Genomic DNA, 21,021 nt, shown 5'->3' with positions numbered 1-21,021 from the left:
ATAAGTAAATAGAACATTCAAAGCAGTTGCAAACCTTATAGCAAATCAAAAAACCCTAGCGAAAGTACTAAACAAATAAAGTTTGAACAAAAAATATGAAAATAATAATAATTTGGAATCGTAAGAAATAACAAAATCTCTATTTGTAATAAAGATGGATACCTTACATTAAATCCGCCAACAACCAATTTCGTCTCTATCAATTCATCCGAAATTTTGATTTAAATTTTCTCCTAACTTGAGAAATCATTGATTAAATCAATTGATTAAATTGATGTAATCGAATGTACCTGATTAGAGTGATTTTTGAAATCGCAGGAGATGAGATAGAAGGAGATTAGAGTTGCGGTGGATCTGCGTAAACAGTTAGGGAGAGAGAGGCCATAAACCGCTTGATAAACTTGTTAATTAGGGACACACGTCAGTCATAGATAATTAGCGAGTTTTTTAATTCAAAATTAGGAGAAAATTAGGATTAGTGAGGAGGAATCTGGTGCTAACACGTGTCTGAATTATGTATGGGATTTATAAAGATAAAAGATGTCTATGTGTTTGATTTACTTTTTTGGATTTATTTTTAATTTTATTAGGGTTATTAATTTTCTAATTGTTACTTGATTCGCTTTAGGATGAAGAAGCGAATGTTCCAGAGAGAGATATGGAGGTTTCTGTCAAAATAGGTTTGATTTTTATTCTTATTTGGATTTATTTCGATTTTGTAAATATTAGATTTATTACGTTTTGCGAAAAATAGATATCCATATTAATCTTGCAAATGTAGTTACAGGGTATGGTTTATAGCTGTTCGAACAAATAGATATAGATTTTAATCTTGACTTGTGTTGTTTTGAATGCTAAATGTAGAAATAAATATTAATTTATGGTACTTGATTAAATGGAATTTGGTTTACTATGGTATAGCAAAATGAAAATTTTATGGCAATCAAGTTGTAATCAACAACCGGACCAAAAACAATTGTTGTATCAGTCGGGCCACAAACCCGTTGTACCCTAGGCCTTTATCTTTTACCAACATTTGTTACATTCGCAAAAAGAATAAAATAATGTCGTTGATGAAGAAATTTGTTATTCACTATATCTTCAAGTGATCTCTTCGATTTGACGATGTAAATTAATGTGTTAAACATGTTGTTTTTTTATAGATATGCTTTCTCAATTATGGTTGGATTGACGCATTCAGAATGCGACCTACCAGGTGACAGGTTGTTTGTATATTATATATTAGTTACATGGGACTACGTTGTTTAGCTTATGATTTTGTAGTACGTGGTCTGAGGTTTTGCTTATACTTGTAGGCGTGTCTGAGGGAATAGCTAATAGCTTCTTCATCAGCTGAATGTGTACCCCATTGGCCCTTGTTGCAAGTACGGGTCGCAGGTTGTTACATGACTTGCCTTTCCAACTTGAACCTGAAGGTAAGTTCATGTGTTTCTAACATGTTCTTCACTAATGTGCTGGTATGCAAACAAGCCTGAAAAATATGTCTATACCTCAAATATATAGATAAAAGCAAACAAATGACTCTTGAGGTCAAATTTACTTATTTGAATATTTTGGTCATAAAATTTTGTACTACCAGATTACTATACGTTTTATGTATAGTAATCATGAAGTTATTATGTGAATCTCATTAACAATTGAAGAAATATATACTGATTGAATTTGTTTGACTAATAAATCAAATATATAGTACTCTTATTATTATTATTATTACTCCTTACCGTCACTCCTTTTACTATTACTATTACTATTACTATTACTATTACTACTACTATTTGGCTCTATTTTTGGGCCAACAACTAGCATCGATTTATTGGCGTCTTGACTGCCGTTTAGAGCCTAAAGTGAATCCCATGCTGGTTTTAAAACCCATGACAATTTGATTCTACCATTTTCATGGCGTCTCAATTTTATTTTATTTTTTATTTTAATTTTTTTTTCTATACTTAAAAAAAAAAAAAAACTTTTTACTCATTGGCCGGAGGTCCACTCGGAAGCAATCTCTTTATTCGTCGAATAGAGAGAGGGATGACTTTCTCTACTTTCTGGGTAGAGAAAGGACTTGTTTCTATTCTCGGATAGGGGAAGGATTGTCTGCATCTCACCTCCCCCATACACCTCTCATTGTGGTATTGGGTTTTGTTGTTGTTGTTGTTGTAATAAGTCAAAAGTTTGTACTCTGATATCATTTTGATTATATGCTTAATAGGTACAAAAAAACTCCTTTATAACTTTGTTGAATGTTCATATCGTATCTATTATTCATGTTCCCTAATTTTTTTCTTTACCCCATCTCTGATATGTGTAAATGAATCGTGGACTAAAAAGGGTATGTGTGTGTTTGCGGTTACAGAAAAAGAAAATTGTAGTTGAACACTTACATAATTAGTAGATTATGTATATCACATTTATTCGGTGAGGTGATAGTTGTTACTCATTTCAAATGTTTGTATTTGTATTACTGTTTTGTGTTAATGATTGAGAATAACAATTATTTTACAGCTCTGCACAAAGGTAATGCTCAACATTCCTAACCAAAGGAAATGATGATTTCTTCTAAAAAACACAAGCCCTCGGCTATGCAGTATCCTGAAATGCATTAGTTAATAGATTGGAATTTATGATACATAATTATAGTAGTTTCAAGAGTGACAGGTTGAGCTAAAAAGTGATCAAATCATATGTTAGAAAGGAAAGCGTCTATTGTTGAAGCTATTCAAGATATTGATACTATAGTGTTTAGATGAATATTTTATGGCGTTGGGTACGAGAAGATGATCACTCTACATGAGGTAATATATAAAACTCTGTTACTCTAATGGTGTTTATCATTTTAATTGTCTTCAGAGTTATTGTATGTAATATTAATAAAATAAGTAGATGTGTTAGTGTACATGTGTAATTGCTTGCAAGAGTTTTTTCTAATTGTATATGTTTCAATATGGATGCAAGCTGAACTAAATGCATGTTATCGTGTTTCAAAATTCAATCCGGTATATCTCAATATGTGTACGGTTATTCAAATTGTACCTGCTCGATTTTGATCGGTTATTTTGACTTTAGGTGCATAAAACATCGGGATTGTTCTTTAAAGTGCATATTTTGTATTTATATATGTATTTATCTTTTTGAAACGACAGAGGAAATTTTATTAAAGCGCTAGCAAGAAGCTAGGACAAAAGAGTGAAACAGCAACATTGTAAGGAGAGTATCGTTGACGAAAGGAAAAGTGAAACAGAGATCGCTTATATTGTACACTGAAACTCACTCTTGGGAAGTCACGCATGGGAAGTCACGCAGTTACTCGCCAAAGTTTTATTTTTGACAACGTCTATATATTATTAAAAAAGGAGCTTGTGAGAACACGAGCTTATGAAAAGTTCCTCTACATATTTCAAGTGGATGCAGACCCATATAAGCAATGGTACTTGCAACGTTATTGGATTGACATTGGTAGGAATAAGGAAGTTGTTACTGTTGCTACTATTTGTTATTGGCATTTTATTGTCACAGAATTGTAGTAGCGACATATGATCTACTTTCCCTTGTGGTAAATATTAATATATGCCTTACATTCATGGATATTTTTTTAGCTTTGTGGGGTTAAAATTAATTTTTTAATATCGTGATAGTGTAGTGTGGTAACTGTTCTGAGGTCCTTGAAGTATTAGTGCAGGAAGGAACTGTGGACTTCAGCAATTATTTGTAATAAAGACATATGGTACAACAACATTATTCTATGATTTGGTCTCATTAGTTGCAACTAATCAAATAATATAAAATATTAGTTTATGGAGTTTCAAATTTATTCTTAATTAGTCATATAAAAAAGTTCCGCGAATTCGTGGGCATTAAGCTAGTTTATTTATTATATAAATATAAATTATAATTTTTATTATAATTATGAATTATAAACTACAAGAATAAATTTAGTTTTGCGTTTTAAAGTTCAGCGAGGTTGGTGACATTCTCACGTTGTTGGGCGTGTTGTGTTTTTATGAGGTGTTTGTGCTGTGGTTAAATATTTTATTGTTGTGTAGGACATTATTATTCATTTACTACAAAAGCTTAAATAATATTCTTGATGATTGCATTTCTCATGTTGATAAAAAAATGATGCGGGAAAGCAAATTAAGAAAGACCTCCCCTAAAGGAGGCAGACCACCAACAACTGGATCACATCACAACTTCAAGAAAATCTATTAAGGACTATTTTAATAATTTATAATTACAACAAACATATCGATAAATGATATAAAATTAAACGTTTGCTATTACTTATATTAATTATTATCGTACATATTTTTTTTTGAAAGGCAAGTAGAATTTATAAATAAATAAAAATTACACGAACCGGAACTAGCAAGAAGCTAGAACCAAAAACAGGAGACAACATGTAACAACCCGAGTTTTTCCGTTAAAACTTCCGTTAAAACTTCCGTTAAATACTTGACGATCGTTAGTTAAATCATACAATTTTCATACGCCAAATTTTTTTCAGAATAGTTAACAGTGGCTACGTGAAACTTTTTTGTATTTAAAGTAATTAAATGCGTACTTGATCCTCAGTGGATTACTTGAATTAATATGTTATATTAATTAGTGAACTTAATTCGGTTGACAAATTAAACTAGAAACGACACGATTAAAGTTAATCGCCTAGAAAACTTTTTAAGTTAACGAAACTCAGAAAAATGATAGAATAATTATTATTAATAATTATTGAACTTACGAAAGAAATTTAATTTATTATTTACTTAATGAATTAAACACGGTGATTTTGTTTCAACGACTAGTTAATGTTCCGGAGATTCGGTACGGTTAACGGCACTCGAAACGAACCACGCGCGAACGAGATTTTACACAAAACGAGTTCGAGACCCGAGCCCGAGGCCACATGGCCATGACCTCATACCTCATCATCCTTGGTCCCATGAGTAGCCAATGCATGTTGACTATTAGTTTAGGCACATGTTTGTTGACTTTTGGTTGTTTAGGACACTAACTATATTCTCTTAAATCCTAAATAACAAAATAACATGTCACATTCTCTTTTCCTCTCATTCAGCCCCATCTTCATCATATCATCACCATCTTCAATCCCAAATTAAACTTCACACAATTGCTTGATCGTTAAATTACTTGCGGATTCGTGTTCCTCTCGTTCTCCTCTACGCGTAGATACAAGTAATTGCTTGATTAGTGGTAAAATCTCTCAAACCCAAATTATTAAAAATCTGATTTTATTGATGTTTCATAGTTTATGTTGTCAATTGCTCAAGTGTATACGCGTTATTGTTGATTGGTGTCTTTAATTTGATCAATTGATGTTGTTTACATGAAAAACGAATTTTATTCTCTAGGATCTGATAAGAGTTGACTTTTTATCTGATCTTATAACATGTTTAGATGATTAGCTTTCGAAAAACTATTAATTTTAGGCTTTGGATTCGCTTGATTTCGTTTCCGGATGATCAAGTTATGGCCAATTGAAATTAACGTTGTGTTTTTGTGATTGATCAGAAATCTGGGTTTGATAGACCATAAATTGGATTGTGAAATTTATACCATTGGATAGGTAATTTAAAAACACTCAGGTTACACTAGGATATCATGCCGTTTGCTTATGTATAACTTGAGATATGCTTGATTTAGTGAAAAAATTGATTTATACAGCACCTACATCAAAACAGTCTTGTATGATAAAATGTGTTAACTTCTGTGTTTAAAGCTTTGTATATTTGAAATTTACACAAAAAGTACTTCACTTTTCATGTAGATATCATAGTCTAATTGTATCTAGATCTTCGTATAATTGCGTACGAATGTGACTAACTAAACTAGAATCGAAACAGCAACTTGCTCTCTGTTTTATACTCTGTGGTTTGTGTTTATTGAATTAGCATGTATGCTTCTGGAAAATGAATCTTAACATGATGTGTGACCTATGGTTAGTTAATGTAAATCTCTGAAAACTTATACATTGGGCACAATAGGGCCATACTTTATGTAAATTCTGATTTGAGCTGAAAAACTGAATGTTCAACTTGCATGAATAAACTGTACAAATTGGCTAAACCAAAATTGCTCGATTATTTATATGTGATAGTTTAACTTGTTTTTGAACTATATCCACTGGTCTTGTATCGATTGCATGTTCCTAACTCCGGTTATAGCTAAAACCAAATCAGTGCGCGGTCAGAAACTGACTTGGTGAACCCCAAATGTACCCCTTCTGATTCCTGACTTTTAATTATCGTATGAGACCCTGGCAGGACTTTTTGGAATCGATTTTGAGTATACTTATGATCTGGAGTTTGCCATGTTTGTATGAATTTTGTACTATGAGATAATATGCTAAGTTTGCTACATGTACATGAACTTTGTGCACAACGATAAACTGAAATTGTGAAATTGACCATGTATGACATAAAACGTGTTGTTTGACTTAGGTTTGACATGTTGACCAAAATTTGACATGAACATAATGATTTTGACCTTAGTTGACTACTTTGACCAAGTTTGACTTTTGGTTGACTTTGTTTGACTTGCATGATATAGTTGACTTTTATTTTAAATCGCGTCGAGTCGAGCAATAAGACAACGTATGCTATGAAACCACACTTGTTTAAGATACATATATTGACGAACTTAAATACATATACTTAGGTTACATTACTCGGGTCTAAACCGTACAAGTCGTTTGTCTTTCAATCCGAGCTTTATTCAAATGTGAGTCTACAGTCCCGCTTTTTACATGTTTTCAGGGATGAGAATACACGCTGTTATACTTATATTATCAAATGCTTTTTGTATTGACACGAGTACTATATCTGCATATTGAGTTTGTACACAAAGCCTCTAGCTTGAATACTTTAAATACCATCGGTGTAAGCACAATTTAGATGGACGTATCCGTTAGGTTGACAACCTCACCCGCTATAAAAACTGTGGTGCATTTACTTTGAACATAATACATTCGTACAGGTGTATAACATTTTCATGAGGTAAAGGCGGGTATAGTGGATTCTATACTCGGGTCATTGCTAGTATTCAGGTGCTCATAGATTATGCAAACGTTTCGCAACTTGGAGTTGTACTTGTAAAATCTCGTGGTCAAGGAACTTAAACTATTTTCTGATAACTGTTTTTCAGATACTATACAACGTTATTTAAAACTGTGGATTACGAACAAATGAGATAAAACTTGACATGGTATTGTCTACGAATATTTGAAACTTGACATGGTATTGTCTACAAATGATTGAAACTTGACATGGTAGTGTCAACAAACTTTTGAAATGGGATACGGAGTTGTCTACAAACTTTTAACATTGAACCTTGGTGGTATTCTACTAATAATCATTTTCGAAATGTATTTCTTAAACATACTGTATTGTTTACCTAAAACCTGTAGATTCACTCAACGTTGTTGTTGATCCGTTTTGCGTGTTTTATTCTTAGGTATTAATTGCTTCCGCTGTAGAATATTGCTGTTACGTAGAAGTCAAGCCAAGCACTGGGACCAGAGTTAACATTCCGTTAAAGGATTTTTGACGGGGTGTTAAACAACACCCAACTAAAAACTCACAACACAAAGAGACTCGAAGCAATAATAAACGTAAGAATACAAGAACACGAAAAACGCACACCACGACTAGATAGAATCTATGTTTCCGACTCCGAGGACTCACAGGAGGAAGAACAACAACATGAGCAACAAGCTTCCTCATCGTCGTCCTCAATCGCATTTTTCATCACATTATTAATAAGAAATCTTTCTTGCCAGCGAAAGTTTTCCCGACATCGGCGATGTTTCATACTACTCCTTCCCCACATATGATTAATGAAGTGACTTTTAATCAGAGGAGGGGCTTTTCTTCGCTTGACACGAAAACGGGCAACAGCGTTGGATGAAGGACAATCGATAACCTCATTATCGTACATATACATCTATATCTATCTATATCTATATCTATATCTATACTATATATAATAACAAAACTAAAAGTAGGTCATCCTAAATAGCCAAAATTAATCCTAGCCTTACATTAAATTAACCATCAATAATCTAGACCCTTAAGTTTCTCCTAATCTTACTAATGACCTCATAAACCTAAACTTGAATTGTTTGATTACAAAAATAACTTTTGAGAAAAAAAATAAAAATAAAAAAAAAAGGTAGCGGCCTCTTTTCAAATTTTAGGGTTTCAATTCATTTGTTCACACCAAAAAACTCTAAATTCCTCTCAACCCTACACCCAAATGTTCGATCCAGTAGCTGATTTCAACCAAACAATTAGAAATCGATTCCAAGCCCTAATCGATTTCAAGAAGTAAAGAATCAGAAATCGATTTCAAGAAGCGAACAATCAGAAAACACATGGTGGTGAGATGAATCTGACATGGATCGAAATTATGCTTCTCCATCCCATGTTCTGCGATGATTTAAGGTTTGTGCTTTTGTTCCTTTCTTCGATGGAAACACGTAATAGGGTTTTGGTCGATTGAATTCGATGATATAAGTTGAACTTGATTGATGTTGAATTCGTAACCGTTAATATAACTCTGTATTCTGTTTTCATGATATAAGTTGAACTTGATTGATGTTGTGATAGAAATTGTTAAGTTTTTTTGAAATCTGAAGGTTTCAATTATCAAAACTACTTTCATGATTGTTGTTTCTACTTTAAATTAGTTGTTTTTGTTGTACTAAGGTCCAATTAATTGTAGTACTCATTTTTAGTTTTGGCGTTAAACTTTCGTCTCAGTTCATTGGCAAAAAAAATCACCTTTCTATGCATTAGATCACTGATTTAAAATGGTGATTATATAGTATGGTTAGTTAGGTGATTATGTAAATGCATTCCATAATTCAAATCATTAGAAGTTTGTAGTTTGTTGATTGACTAACTATGCGTGTGTTTTTTTACTTCAATGTAGGTGGAAGGTTTGAGATATGTCTTTATCAAAAAGTGATGCAACTAAGTTGAAGCAGTGTAAGATTAAGGATTTAAAGCAACTGTTAAGTGATCATATGAATACATCCTATTATGAACATGTATATATGTTTTTGAGTACTAAATTTGTTTATCATCTACTAATTTGGGTGTCATTTTCTTTAAGATGGGTTTCAAGACGAGCACAATTAGGCTTGGAGCACATGTTTTGGTTTTTAGCAGTTAGCCTGGACAAGATGGTAGAAGGTATGATATATCTTATAATGCTTTACATTTTGAGGTGTTATATATTGTCCTCTTTTACTTCTTTCGAGTATTAAAATTCTAGACGGTTTTCTATAATGATAAATATTTTTTATTGTGAAATATCTTTTGCCGCCATGAATATCTACCCGTTATGAATTGGGTATGTGACTGTTACTGTATCAAATCATCTTACTAGCTATGTTTTTATAGCATAAGCAAATACGAGCAGCATGTTCTACCATCGTGATTTGATACAGAAAATGAAAGAACGTCTCGAAAAAAGAATACAATCTCATAAAAAAAGCGTAAGATTTTTATGATGGAGAAGTGACAATATCGACCCACATAATTGTGAATGGTTCGAATTGGGTGGTGTTCTATTTTAAGTTGGTCAAATGGGTTGAACAAGACATTTAGTTAAAAGGGGGAATGGGTGGACCTGGTCACACTTGATTAATGTCTTGTACCATCTACACACATACAGTACAAAAACAACCAATCAAATGCATATAGTTTATAAAAAAAGTTGAATCACATTGATTATACTTGATGTATATGAGCCACCCTATTAATATGTGCTATAACAAGGAGATATGTTGTACCAGAGATTTTTAGAAATGAAGACTATGACAGCAAAGTGAGATGTATTATTTTCATTTTAATGGGATGTATTATTCTTCAATAAATAAATGACTATGTTTTGACCTTTATTATAGATTATAGATTATGGATTGTGTAAATCGTTCATCCTTATCTTTGTGATAATCGTAATCTGTTCATCCATATGATTGTAAAAAGTTAAAATAAAGTACTATGCACTCCAACTGTTTGATGAAATGTCAATCTTAATTTCGTGTGCTCTACTTCGTAGTCACAAATTTATTGGAGAGTGCGAACCATTGGAGATATTCAACATGACCATATGGTTCAACATGACAGAATGGTTCAATTAGGGAATATTTGGAAGTTGTGGTCTAGAAAGAGAACCGAATAGTGCGCATCTGGATGAGCTGCAATTCACTCTTTTTGTGGATAATATGGGTTATTAGTATATCTAGGTTAGTTTTCTTAATCTCATTTTGGTTCGATTTCGTGCATTTATGTATTTATTGAAGTATCATAGTTTTGTAGTGTTGGTCAAAAAGAGGTAAACATGTAGCTTCAGGTTGTAACGTGGTTGTGTTCAAAAGAGTGATAGAATGTGATGTGATCTTTCATTCTCGCTTATTTTTGGCCTCGGTGTCTGTGTATATAAAAATGATATGAGTAGCTATAATATAAATTTCTTCCAAACTAATTAATCAACCATCGACCCATATAGGTTTTTTGCTTGAAAAGTTACTTATGGCGAAATTTATCCATTGGGGGTTAAACAACAGGTTTAGTGTTCTTCTGGCCTATAACGGATGACGTCGAAGTCATTAATGAGATTGCTAACAAAGTCGGTAATAATGGAGACTCAATTGAATTGGAGAATGATGATCGTCACTATAAACACCAAATCCCTTTAAGGTACACAACTGTATGCTTTACAATTGTATACTACGTACTTGTGACTCATTACTTTTTACAATATAAAATAAATTTGATAGTAAATATCACTAACATGTGTTTTCCCTTGTGCTGCTACACACGAAGAACACTGTAATGCTTGATTCTCCATTGTCTACATCGAGGAGCTCCAAGTTAGGGGAGACAGCTGATAGTGGTAAACGTAAGAGTGATTCCTTACTTGAGATTCTTAATGATGATACAACCACATGAACAACATCAACTGGACTTGGTGCACTCAAGATACCGAAGATGAAACCATTTTAATTTCAATAGATACATAGTTGGTCCATTTTGCTGACTTTTACTTTTGTTTTTTTACATCTCTTCTATGATTTGTGTGTTGTCCGCACTTTGAAAAAATTACTTATGTTTATTAGTTGTTCTCCCGTTTGTTGATTTTTTAGTTATTATTTGTGTGTTTTACACACACATTGATACATTAAGTAGTTTCTAATTAATACTTGCTTACTCCCATAAAGTAGCCCCGCGAATTCGCGGGCATTAAGCTAGTATTAATTAATTAAACACATGTTTTCTTTACAAATTAGAAAAGCGCAAACTTAATGTAACTAAAAGGGAAAAATAGAAAAAACAATTTAAAAGAAAAAAAAAGCAAATAAGAAAAATAAGGAAACATATAAGTTAGTAAAAAATGTAGCCTAGAAGGAAAAAATAAAAAAAGAACATACTAGTTTCAAACCTAGAGGTTGTCAAACATAGAATTATCAGAAAGTTGGCGCTGTACTTTCGAATGTTTCGCTTTTTTCGAAATTAATACAGGCGACCCAAACGCATTGTGTTCACGCGCATCGTCATGTGAATCTTCGCAATGATATATGACTAATCGCTATGCATTCGACAATGTATCATTTAGCGGCCATTCATAATTGTGCGGTATGTGAAGGTCAAGGTCTTTTTCTTGAAGTAATTGCCTTGCCTCTAAGGCATTATTACTCGCTTTGCAATTTTTGTTGTTGCGTCTTTTCTGCGTTTTTATTAGCAACATTTGCGGTGCGTTCGGTTGTTGGATTTTTATCCGCATTTCCTTACGAGTTTGCATAAGTAGATTTTAATCGAATTTCCTCCGCGGTATGTTTTTCGCGGGTAATAGCATTTTGCTGAAGATTGCGTCGTGCCGCAATTGTTTTTTCAGTTGCAGCGTTTAGCTGTGTTCCTTCATAGAAATATTCCCAGATGATTTAGCAAGCAATTCTTTCGTTTGCTTGCTCATCTCAGGGGTCGTTTGAAAATCAAACGTTGATGAATTTATGCAATCATGCTCATCTGCTGCACTGTTGCTTTTCTTCTTATTATGCATCGTCATTTGAATTTAATATCTTTCGTCGGATGTACATATATGCAATTTACAAACAAGAACAAGATCAAAATTGAGTTACGAATTTAATCATTCGATTTCACGAAGTAAATTTGTCGTATTCAATTCTAATTCGTGTCCCATGGATGGCGCCAATTGATCAATCCTAGATTAGAGTTTAATCTAATCAAGGATCGAGTGCAATAAAGGGTGGAATGTGGGGTTGATAATGTTTATGGAACCTTATGATCGTCGTTCGGTAACATCGAGTGATCAATCACCATGTCCCGGTCTTGATGAAATTACCTTAGCCAAAATTATGATAACTCCTCGGGCAAAGTCATGAGTAAATCACAAAGGCTAGAGCAATCTCCCAGAATCAACAACCTAAAATGAGAGGCCAAGCTCCCTATTTATAGGGTTGAAATCTTCGCGGAATCAACGTCTACGCACTCTTTATCAATCCGCAGTGTTTATGCGGGACACTTTCGCGATCTTAAGTTTATGCGTTCCGCAATGTAACAATGCGGAATACGCAGTTGTTGTTTATTCGCACAGCTTTGATTACACTTGCTTTTGTTTTACTTTCTGCACTTAAAATACGCATATACATGCCTATATATATGATCAGCTATGTTTAAGAGTTTAAAACATATTCAATTCACGTGTACATTGTAATAACTACTCTATAATAAATATCCCACTAAACTCCATGAATTATCATTAATGTATAATTACTTTTCTTAAGAATAGTATCATAAAATTTTCATTAGATATATTAAATAAAAAATTATACCATTAAGATGAAGAGCCTCCTTCTTTTAGTATTTAAGTTAGTGTGATGTTTTACAAAAGATATAAAAATATAGGGGGCTAAAACGTAAAAATTCACATTTTAGGAGTTCAATATAAAAACAGAAAAATATTGGTAGGTTGGTAAAATCGCCTATACCAGCGCCCCTTTTCCATCACACCTCACCACATCATTACACTCTTTTTTGGTGAATAACAAAATTCGAACTCAGTGTGTGTAAACACACACAATTTCAATCGAACTAAACACACTTTTTTGTTGATTTTTCAATCGAAATGGAATCAGATTACGGAGTTCCACGTGAGCTTTCTGATCTACAAAAGAGTCGATCGTCATACAAACCTGAGCTTCCTCCTTGCCTTCAGGTTTTGTATTCAGATTTAATGTATATAAATATACTTGTGTATCTATAGACATTGTGTTGATTTTGTTAGGTTTATATTTTATAAGATTGGATCGAAGTATCGAATAACGGATTCGTGTATGTAAAGTTTATTAGTATGAATATTCATTGATTCGATGTAATTGAAATAGATCTGACACGTGCAGATCACGTGAGATCCTTTTTGTTGTGGTAGTTTTTGTTGTTCTTTATTCATGTCACCTTTTTGGTTGCTTTGTGAATATTTTGAGATTCAGTTTGACTACTTTTATTGTTCAGTATAGTATCTGTATGTATTTATATTTATTGTTTATAATATTAAATTAATATTATAGATTCAGATTTATATACTAGAGTGAAATTTTAGTGTTCCTTGCCTTTTTACAGGTTGAAGTGTTTGTGAGTTTATAGCTAAAGAGGGAGATTTAATGTGATTATTATTATTGTTTTATTTATATTTATTATTTATTATAGGAATTGTATTTAAGTTGTGTTAGAGTGATATATAGTTGACTTTTCTACACATCATATTAAGTCAAATTTCAGTTGGATATGTGTTTGGGGGTGTTTGGATGTGTGTTTAAATTGAAATTGAAGTTAACAGTTTTGATGATTGTGGATATTAAACCAGTTTCATGACTTTTTATATTTTATAATGACTTTTGATATCCGGATATTAAACCAGTTTTATGGATTGGTGTACAGGGAACTGCTGTGCGAGTAGAGTTTGGTGATGCAACTGCTGCAGCAGATCCTTCTGGTGCTAATGCCATAGCTCGATCATTTCCTCACACTTATGGTCAACCTTTGGCTCATTTTTTCAGAGAGAAATCTAAAACAGCAAATGCTCAGACTATTAGTGAGCTTCCTGCAGTGAAGTATGATTTACTTCTTATTCTTTTTAGCTAATTGTAGTTCAAAGTACTTAATTCTTGACAAAGCATTCATGCACTTTTAGTGAAGCTTCCTCTTGCTCCAAATTTCAAAACTGTTTTATAATAAATATCAGTTTCATCCTGAATATGTGTGATGTTGTATCGTGAATTGTTCAAATAAATGAATAATAACATGTCATGTTCATTCCATGAATTTCATTTAGCACTTTAATGTGTAAAATGGTAATTTGTTTTTTTGTCATCGCAATGCACCTCAAAAAGCTCTTTATTATTGTTGTTGTTGTTGTTGCTGCTGTTATTGTTGTTGTTATGTTATTATTATTTCTACTACCACTGCATACTCTGATTGAAATTATTGGATCCAACAAATTTTGTATTGTTTGATTTAACAATACATCCTGCTTACGAGTATATCTATCAGGGTTGGATTGGTATTTTGTGGTAGACAATCTCCTGGAGGACATAATGTTGTATGGGGTCTTCATGAAGCTCTCAAAATTCACAACCCTAAGAGTACTTTGCTAGGATTTTTGGGTAAACGTTCCTCCAGTTTCATATGTCCATTTTCAATTTGTGGTTTTAATGTTAAGAGCAGGGAGATTGTAAATTTGGATTTGGATATATACTCAAATGAATTGTGTTATGCATGTAATTAGGTGGTTCTGAGGGTTTATTTGCTCAAAAAACACTCGAGATTACAGATGATATTCTTGCAACCTACAAAAATCAAGGTATTTATGAGAAATATGTATTTTGGTAATACGGGTTTTATATTTTGTTCTTGAAGTAATTTCATTTGTGATTATGACTATTAATCCTTTGAAGGTGGTTATGATCTGTTGGGAAGAACCAAGGATCAAATTAGAACCACAGAACAAGTAAATTCTGCTATGGCAGCATGCAAGGCTTTGAACTTGGATGCCCTAGTCATCGTTGGAGGTACATATAAAATTATAAACTATGATGATAACTTATTATTAAAATTAACTTATTTTCATGTTGTATACTAAATCATGCTTTCTTGAAGGTGTAACATCTAACACAGATGCTGCTCAGCTAGCTGAGACCTTTGCAGAAGCAAAATGCGCCACAAAGGTAAATGAAATGTTTATTTTATATACTATTTAAACCATCACTTTAATTATTTGAAATGTGTAACATTATTTTTTTTGGACTGACACGACTTATTTACTTAGATTTGTTTTGCATTGTATATGCAATATGCCATATTGTTGACATTGTTTTCATTTCTACAGGTGGTTGGAGTACCAGTAACCTTGAACGGAGATCTTAAGAACCAGTTTGTTGAAGCAAATGTTGGTTTTGATACTATATGCAAGGTATAGATCTGAAATTTTCAACTTCATTTATAGTGACGCCTTAAGATTTGCGTATGCTAGTATTGTTTTATGGTAATAACTTACAAAAACGAAATGATCCTGACAAAATGACTGTCAATTTGAAAAATTAAGTTGATTTTGGATTATAGGCTAACTGAGCTATTCATATCTTCTGGAATAAATTGAGTTGCTTAATTCTAGCCGACATAAATTCTTTTTTGATTTAATGTTGACAGTTATTAGCATGCTTTCATACTTGTAGTCACTGGTTTGGTTTTTTGTTAGGTTAACTCTCAACTAATCAGCAACGTCTGCACAGATGCTCTTTCTGCTGAAAAGGTAAGCAAATTTGATGATCAGATATTTGTGGTTTTCTTAAATACTCTGTTATTGCCTTTAATATAGAGATATAGATTTGTCAAAGTGGGCTAAATAAGCAGTTCTCTGGTGTGGTCAAAACAGGTTGGGTTGACCTGAAGTACATTTTGTCCAATATTGAATCTTTAATTTAATTAGTTTCTCAAAGTGGTTGTTAAAACTATATTTTTTCTGTACTAATATAATTCTATGAATAAAAAACTTTTTAGAGGTTTTATGCATTAGCAAAAACTACTTGGGTGACTCTACTTGTTTAATCCATTTGCCCCATGTCCTATTACACCACTTCTTTTGATTATAGCTGTTTAAACTTTCATGTTAAAATTACAGCCCGGATTGATTCATTAGGTCGAAATTACCACCTCTAAGCTAATACTATGGTGAAGGTTATTTCATTTGTTTTCTTGCTGCTATGTTACTTTATGTACCAATGTCTGAAATCTAATGGATCTTGTTTTTTCTTTCCAGTACTACTATTTTATCCGGCTTATGGGTAGGAAAGCATCTCATGTTGCTGTGGAGTGCACTCTGCAATCACACCCTAACATGGTGTGCTTATATTCCCATCTGTTATATACATTCTCTGTAATGCTTCTTGTTTGTGAGATTAAGCATCTATATCTATATCTTCTTTATAGGTTATCCTTGCTGAAGAAGTTGCTGCTTCTAAGCTTACTCTTTTCGACTTAACCAAACAAATTTGTGATGCTGTGCAAGCCAGAGCAGAGCAAGGTAAGTGATGATATTATAAGCATATAAAGGTGACAATTTTAACCCACTTGTGATTGTTTTATTTGGTTGTGTCTCAAACACACCAAACATAAAGTTTTGGCCAGTTAGGGAGTGGGTCCTTTGCGTTGATAAGTTTTCTAAAGTTTGTTTTTATTGCATAAAACCACCCAAATTGTTTATTCAGAGATTTAATGTTATTTTGCTTGTCGATGTTAGCATACCTCATTAAGCTTTGTTTTATTTATCAGACAAGAACCATGGTGTCATCCTACTTCCGGAAGGGCTTATCGAAAGTATCCCTGAAGTTTTTGCACTATTACAGGTAACTAACGCTTGTCAGAGTAATTTTCTTTTTCTTTGTGCACACTGGTATAAAATGTTAATATTCTTTTTAGGTTTCAAGTTTTTATATGTCAGAGTTAGGATTTAATAAACATTCAAATAAAACTTTTAAATACATTGTTAACGTATAAGTACGATTTGTAAAATATGATTTCAGTAATATAATTTCGAAGTGACTAGTTCATATCGTTTGTTTAAATGTCGAGATAAAAGAAGTAAACACATTCTAGACAATTCATTATGTTGTTATTTTTAAGCAACTTGAATAATTTGACATTTAACATATGTTGTTGTCTTATATTTGATAGCAATCTGTCATTCAGATGAAATTTCTGTACTTAGTAAATATATTTTACTGCATATTTTCATTCCAGGAAATTCATAGTCTTCTTCGACAAGGTGTCTCTGCTGATAACATTTCAACAAAACTGTCGCCCTGGGCATCTGCATTGTTTGAATTTATGCCACGATTCATTAGAAAACAAGTATGTTTTAACCTAATCCTACACTTCAAAATAATAGATACTCATATCTTCAACCTGTATGTGTGTTCTCATACGAGTTCTTATTGTTGCAGCTTCTTCTTCATCCTGAATCAGATGACTCGGCCCAGTTGTCCCAGGTACTTAGTCCGTGTCCTTTATAGTATTATTATATTGTTGCAAAACACAAACCATGTTTCATAAACATTGATTGTTGCACACGTTATTTTTCAGATTGAGACTGAAAAGCTTCTGGCTGAACTCGTGGAAGCAGAAATCAACAAACGACTGGTATGATTGTAACTTCATGCTGGAAGTTTCTAAACTACAATCATACATTATACTTATATATGTACATAAAACATAAATGTAAATGTTATGCTAATATAACTTTTTTTTTTAACATGTAAATAGAAAGAAGGTACATACAAGGGGAAGAAATTTAATGCCATCTGCCACTTTTTTGGCTACCAAGCTCGAGGTTCTTTGCCTTCGAAGTTTGATTGTGATTATGCTTATGTAAGTCCAATTTAGTCAATCAATGTAAATATTTTGTAGTAAAATAATGGCAACTGTTTCACCTTAATGCAAAGCAAAATTATATTGTAGGTCCTTGGACATATATGTTACCATATTCTTGCAGCTGGTTTGAATGGTTATATGGCAACTGTCACCAACCTTAAGAATCCTTCAAACAAATGGCGCTGTGGTGCTGCTCCAATAACGGTTCGGTTTCTAATTATTAATATTTTAGAGAAGTTGGTTAGTGGGTTAAAATAGGTTATGTGGATTAAAATTTTTTTTACTTTTGACTGCACATTATAGGCTATGATGACTGTAAAGCATTATGGTCGCGGCTCAGGGGCTGCAACAATTGGGAAACCTCTAGTTCATCCTGCTACTGTGGATTTAAGAGGCAAAGTATACGAGTACGTGAAGTTTCATTTAAATTTTTTTTTTTTTTTTTTTTTTTTTTTTGAAGTTTGATGATTTATGGTGGGGTTTGGTGCAGGCTGCTTCGAAAAAATGCAACAAGATTCTTGATGGATGATATTTACAGAAACCCGGGACCACTTCAGTTTGAAGGTCCAGGTGCTGATTCTAAGGCTGTTAGCTTGTGTGTGGAGGACTTGGATTACATGGGTCGTATTAAGGAATTAAATGACTATCTTGATAAGGTTTTATATCGTTCTCATTCTTTAGTATGTGTCAAAATTGTTTGGGTTGACCCATAACACTTTTTACCCATTTTGACATACCTGCTAAAATGAGTTTAAATATTCTACAGGTAAGAACAATTGTAAAACCAGGGTGCTCTCAGGATGTTTTGAAAGCTGCATTGAGCGCCATGTCATCTGTGACCGACATCCTATCTGTCATGACCTCACAAAGCCTAGAGTAGCACATTGCTTGAGCTGCTGATTTTCTAGTGTTTAGTTATATGTTTCTTCGTCAACGCAAAGTACTCGAACTCCTTCAAATTTACTTTATTTTCTGAATTTTGGAATGAGTTTCTTTTTTGAAGGCAAACAGTCAAATTTGAGATTTATATCGTCAATTGTGGTTTTGTTTTCGTGTCTGGTTTGTGTAAGTTTAAAAATGAGAAATAATGCTTGACATTTTGTCAAATTTTAGTCATTTGTGTCCTCTTGAACACCAAAAGTTAGCAGCATATTGTGTAGTTCTTTCATGACCTCATTCACCTGCATCAAACAGACAAAAACTGCACACCTTTCAAGAAAAAAAATTCAGCTTCAGACTTTGGACATCGACTGTACAACTTGCATGTTCAGGCCCACAATAAACGTGTTCACATTCTTACCTTTAAAGTAGCTCACAAATACATTACATATAGACATGATTCATGCATCGACTGTACAACTTGCATCTTCAGGCCCAAATAAACGTGTTCACATTCTTACCTTTCTATGATGATGTATTAGTTCGTTTTGGTTTGAAAGGTGTAGACTCTTCAAGTCTACTTAGATCCTATGAATTTCTTAACATACAAACAATAATCAAAACTATTAAGGTGGCGTTGAAATGTCCAATTTCGTCATTATAAAAACTACAATCATCAAAATTGTCTAGGATACAAACACAAAACAAGTTGGAGATTAACGCAAGAGAATCACGTGACATATTTAAATCACTAAACCATCCTTAATAAAGAGTTTCTAATATTAATAATTAATAATACTCAAAATTCAATTTCTCGAAACGCTATTAAGTTCTTGAATCGGATCCCCAACCCATTACATGACCCGAAAAAGGGAAATTCGAACCATCATTATCATTAGCTACCACCGTCGGGTTAAGCACTCCTCCGCCACTTGTTACTCCCGAACATTGAGAAGCTGTTGGTTGACCTTGTCCGCTACAACCTTCTTCTTCTGAATCGTCCAATGGTAGTCTCTCATAAACCGCATTTGAGAAAGAAGTCGCTATAAGAATAACTTGACTCGAAGCTATCAAATGACCAACTGGAATCCCGCCCACCACTTGTCCGTCCCCACCATCTAAAAATATCGATAGCCCACTTGCATTGGGAGGCGCGGGCGGCGGAAGTACCGTACCTAAAAGGTGGAGCGTTCAAAACTCAAATAGAACAACAATACTCAATCTCACTCACTGATAGCAAAACTGGAATAAAAACTACAATTCCCCAAATAGTGAAACCAACCAATTATATGATAACATCTACACATATCTCAAATGTGTTTGGTGTATAAATCAATATTTCATGCTAAACAGTATTTATAAAACCGTATACGTGTGCGTAATAATATTCTTTCTTTTCAAATAACTTGAACAAGAAAAATTATATCGGTTAACCTATTTTTTATTCTACACGATTTTTGTTCTAAATTTCAATATACATAAAATATAAATAAACATTGTACTTACAAACTATTTGAAAGATAAAATTAAAATTAAAAATTATATATAAAATACCTGAAATGGAAAGTAGTTGAAACCGGCCATGGAGAGTAACTACATTATTAGAAGGATCACTAGGCTGACGTAAAGTGACGTCATTAACAACACCCGAACCACTCAAAACAGAAACACCCCTTCCTTTTCTTCTTGCAAACGCATCAAGACTTTCAACAATATCAGCCCCAACACACACTTCTAGCACGTGCGAACTTAGCGAATTCGGGCCCTCACGTGTTACAATAACCGGTGGTTTGGGCTTGTTTTTAGAACCTACTGGACGACCACGATGACGACGAGTTGGACCGCCATTGCCCGTGACGTCCTCAGTTGAAATGGTGTCTTCTAGTTGGTGGTTATGGTTGTTGTAATACGACATTAATAGGGTGGTTAGATTTTGTGTTAATAATGTGAATGTGAATGTGAATGTGAATGTGAATGTGAATCTGAAATGTGTAACAAAGTGGTAGCTTATATAAAGGAAATTGAAAAGTCTACCGAGACTTTATCTTATCCTACTTGTGAATTGTGATTGGAAAATAGACATATAGATTATAGATTCTCATAAAAGCGGTGCATGAAGTGGAAAAAAAACAAAAAACAAATTGGTGTATGTAACTAT

General features: G+C 33.1%; 2 protein-coding genes and 1 long non-coding RNA gene across 4 annotated transcripts; 2 read left to right on the top strand and 1 right to left on the bottom strand.

The window, feature by feature from the left end:
* Positions 1-8,223: 8,223 nt before the first annotated feature.
* Positions 8,224-11,164, top strand: LOC139866846 (uncharacterized). 2 transcript variants are annotated; one of them, XR_011765648.1, is made up of 5 exons: positions 8,224-8,474; positions 8,965-9,227; positions 10,099-10,285; positions 10,607-10,739; positions 10,866-11,164. It is a non-coding gene; the product is annotated as an uncharacterized lncRNA (long non-coding RNA). The 2 variants fall into 2 exon arrangements; XR_011765649.1 differs by having other exon boundaries at positions 10,549-10,739.
* A 1,896-nt stretch (positions 11,165-13,060) lies between these two features.
* LOC139869375 (pyrophosphate--fructose 6-phosphate 1-phosphotransferase subunit alpha) lies at positions 13,061-19,100 on the top strand. The gene is made up of 19 exons (XM_071857693.1): positions 13,061-13,275; positions 13,998-14,170; positions 14,610-14,722; positions 14,845-14,919; positions 15,014-15,127; positions 15,216-15,283; positions 15,445-15,528; positions 15,814-15,867; positions 16,375-16,455; positions 16,545-16,638; positions 16,887-16,960; positions 17,355-17,465; positions 17,558-17,602; positions 17,697-17,753; positions 17,877-17,981; positions 18,072-18,188; positions 18,288-18,391; positions 18,475-18,640; positions 18,751-19,100. Exons 1-19 carry the CDS (start codon positions 13,186-13,188, stop codon positions 18,862-18,864), a joined length of 1,839 nt encoding a protein of 612 aa, XP_071713794.1. The 5' UTR covers positions 13,061-13,185; the 3' UTR covers positions 18,865-19,100.
* A 466-nt stretch (positions 19,101-19,566) lies between these two features.
* Positions 19,567-20,814, bottom strand: LOC139866059 (AT-hook motif nuclear-localized protein 27-like). The gene is made up of 2 exons (XM_071854185.1): positions 20,418-20,814; positions 19,567-20,038 (listed from the first exon to the last, which is right to left on the bottom strand). The coding sequence occupies exons 1-2, from the start codon at positions 20,776-20,778 to the stop codon at positions 19,689-19,691; spliced, it is 711 nt and encodes a 236-aa protein (XP_071710286.1). The 5' UTR covers positions 20,779-20,814; the 3' UTR covers positions 19,567-19,688.
* Positions 20,815-21,021: the final 207 nt, after the last annotated feature.

The sequence above is a fragment of the Rutidosis leptorrhynchoides genome, chromosome 9 (assembly GCF_046630445.1).
Source record: "Rutidosis leptorrhynchoides isolate AG116_Rl617_1_P2 chromosome 9, CSIRO_AGI_Rlap_v1, whole genome shotgun sequence".
NCBI classification, from domain to species: Eukaryota; Viridiplantae; Streptophyta; class Magnoliopsida; order Asterales; family Asteraceae; genus Rutidosis; species Rutidosis leptorrhynchoides.
The sequence above is the reverse complement of the archived record's forward strand: the minus strand, read 5'-3'. Positions and strand labels throughout refer to the sequence as shown.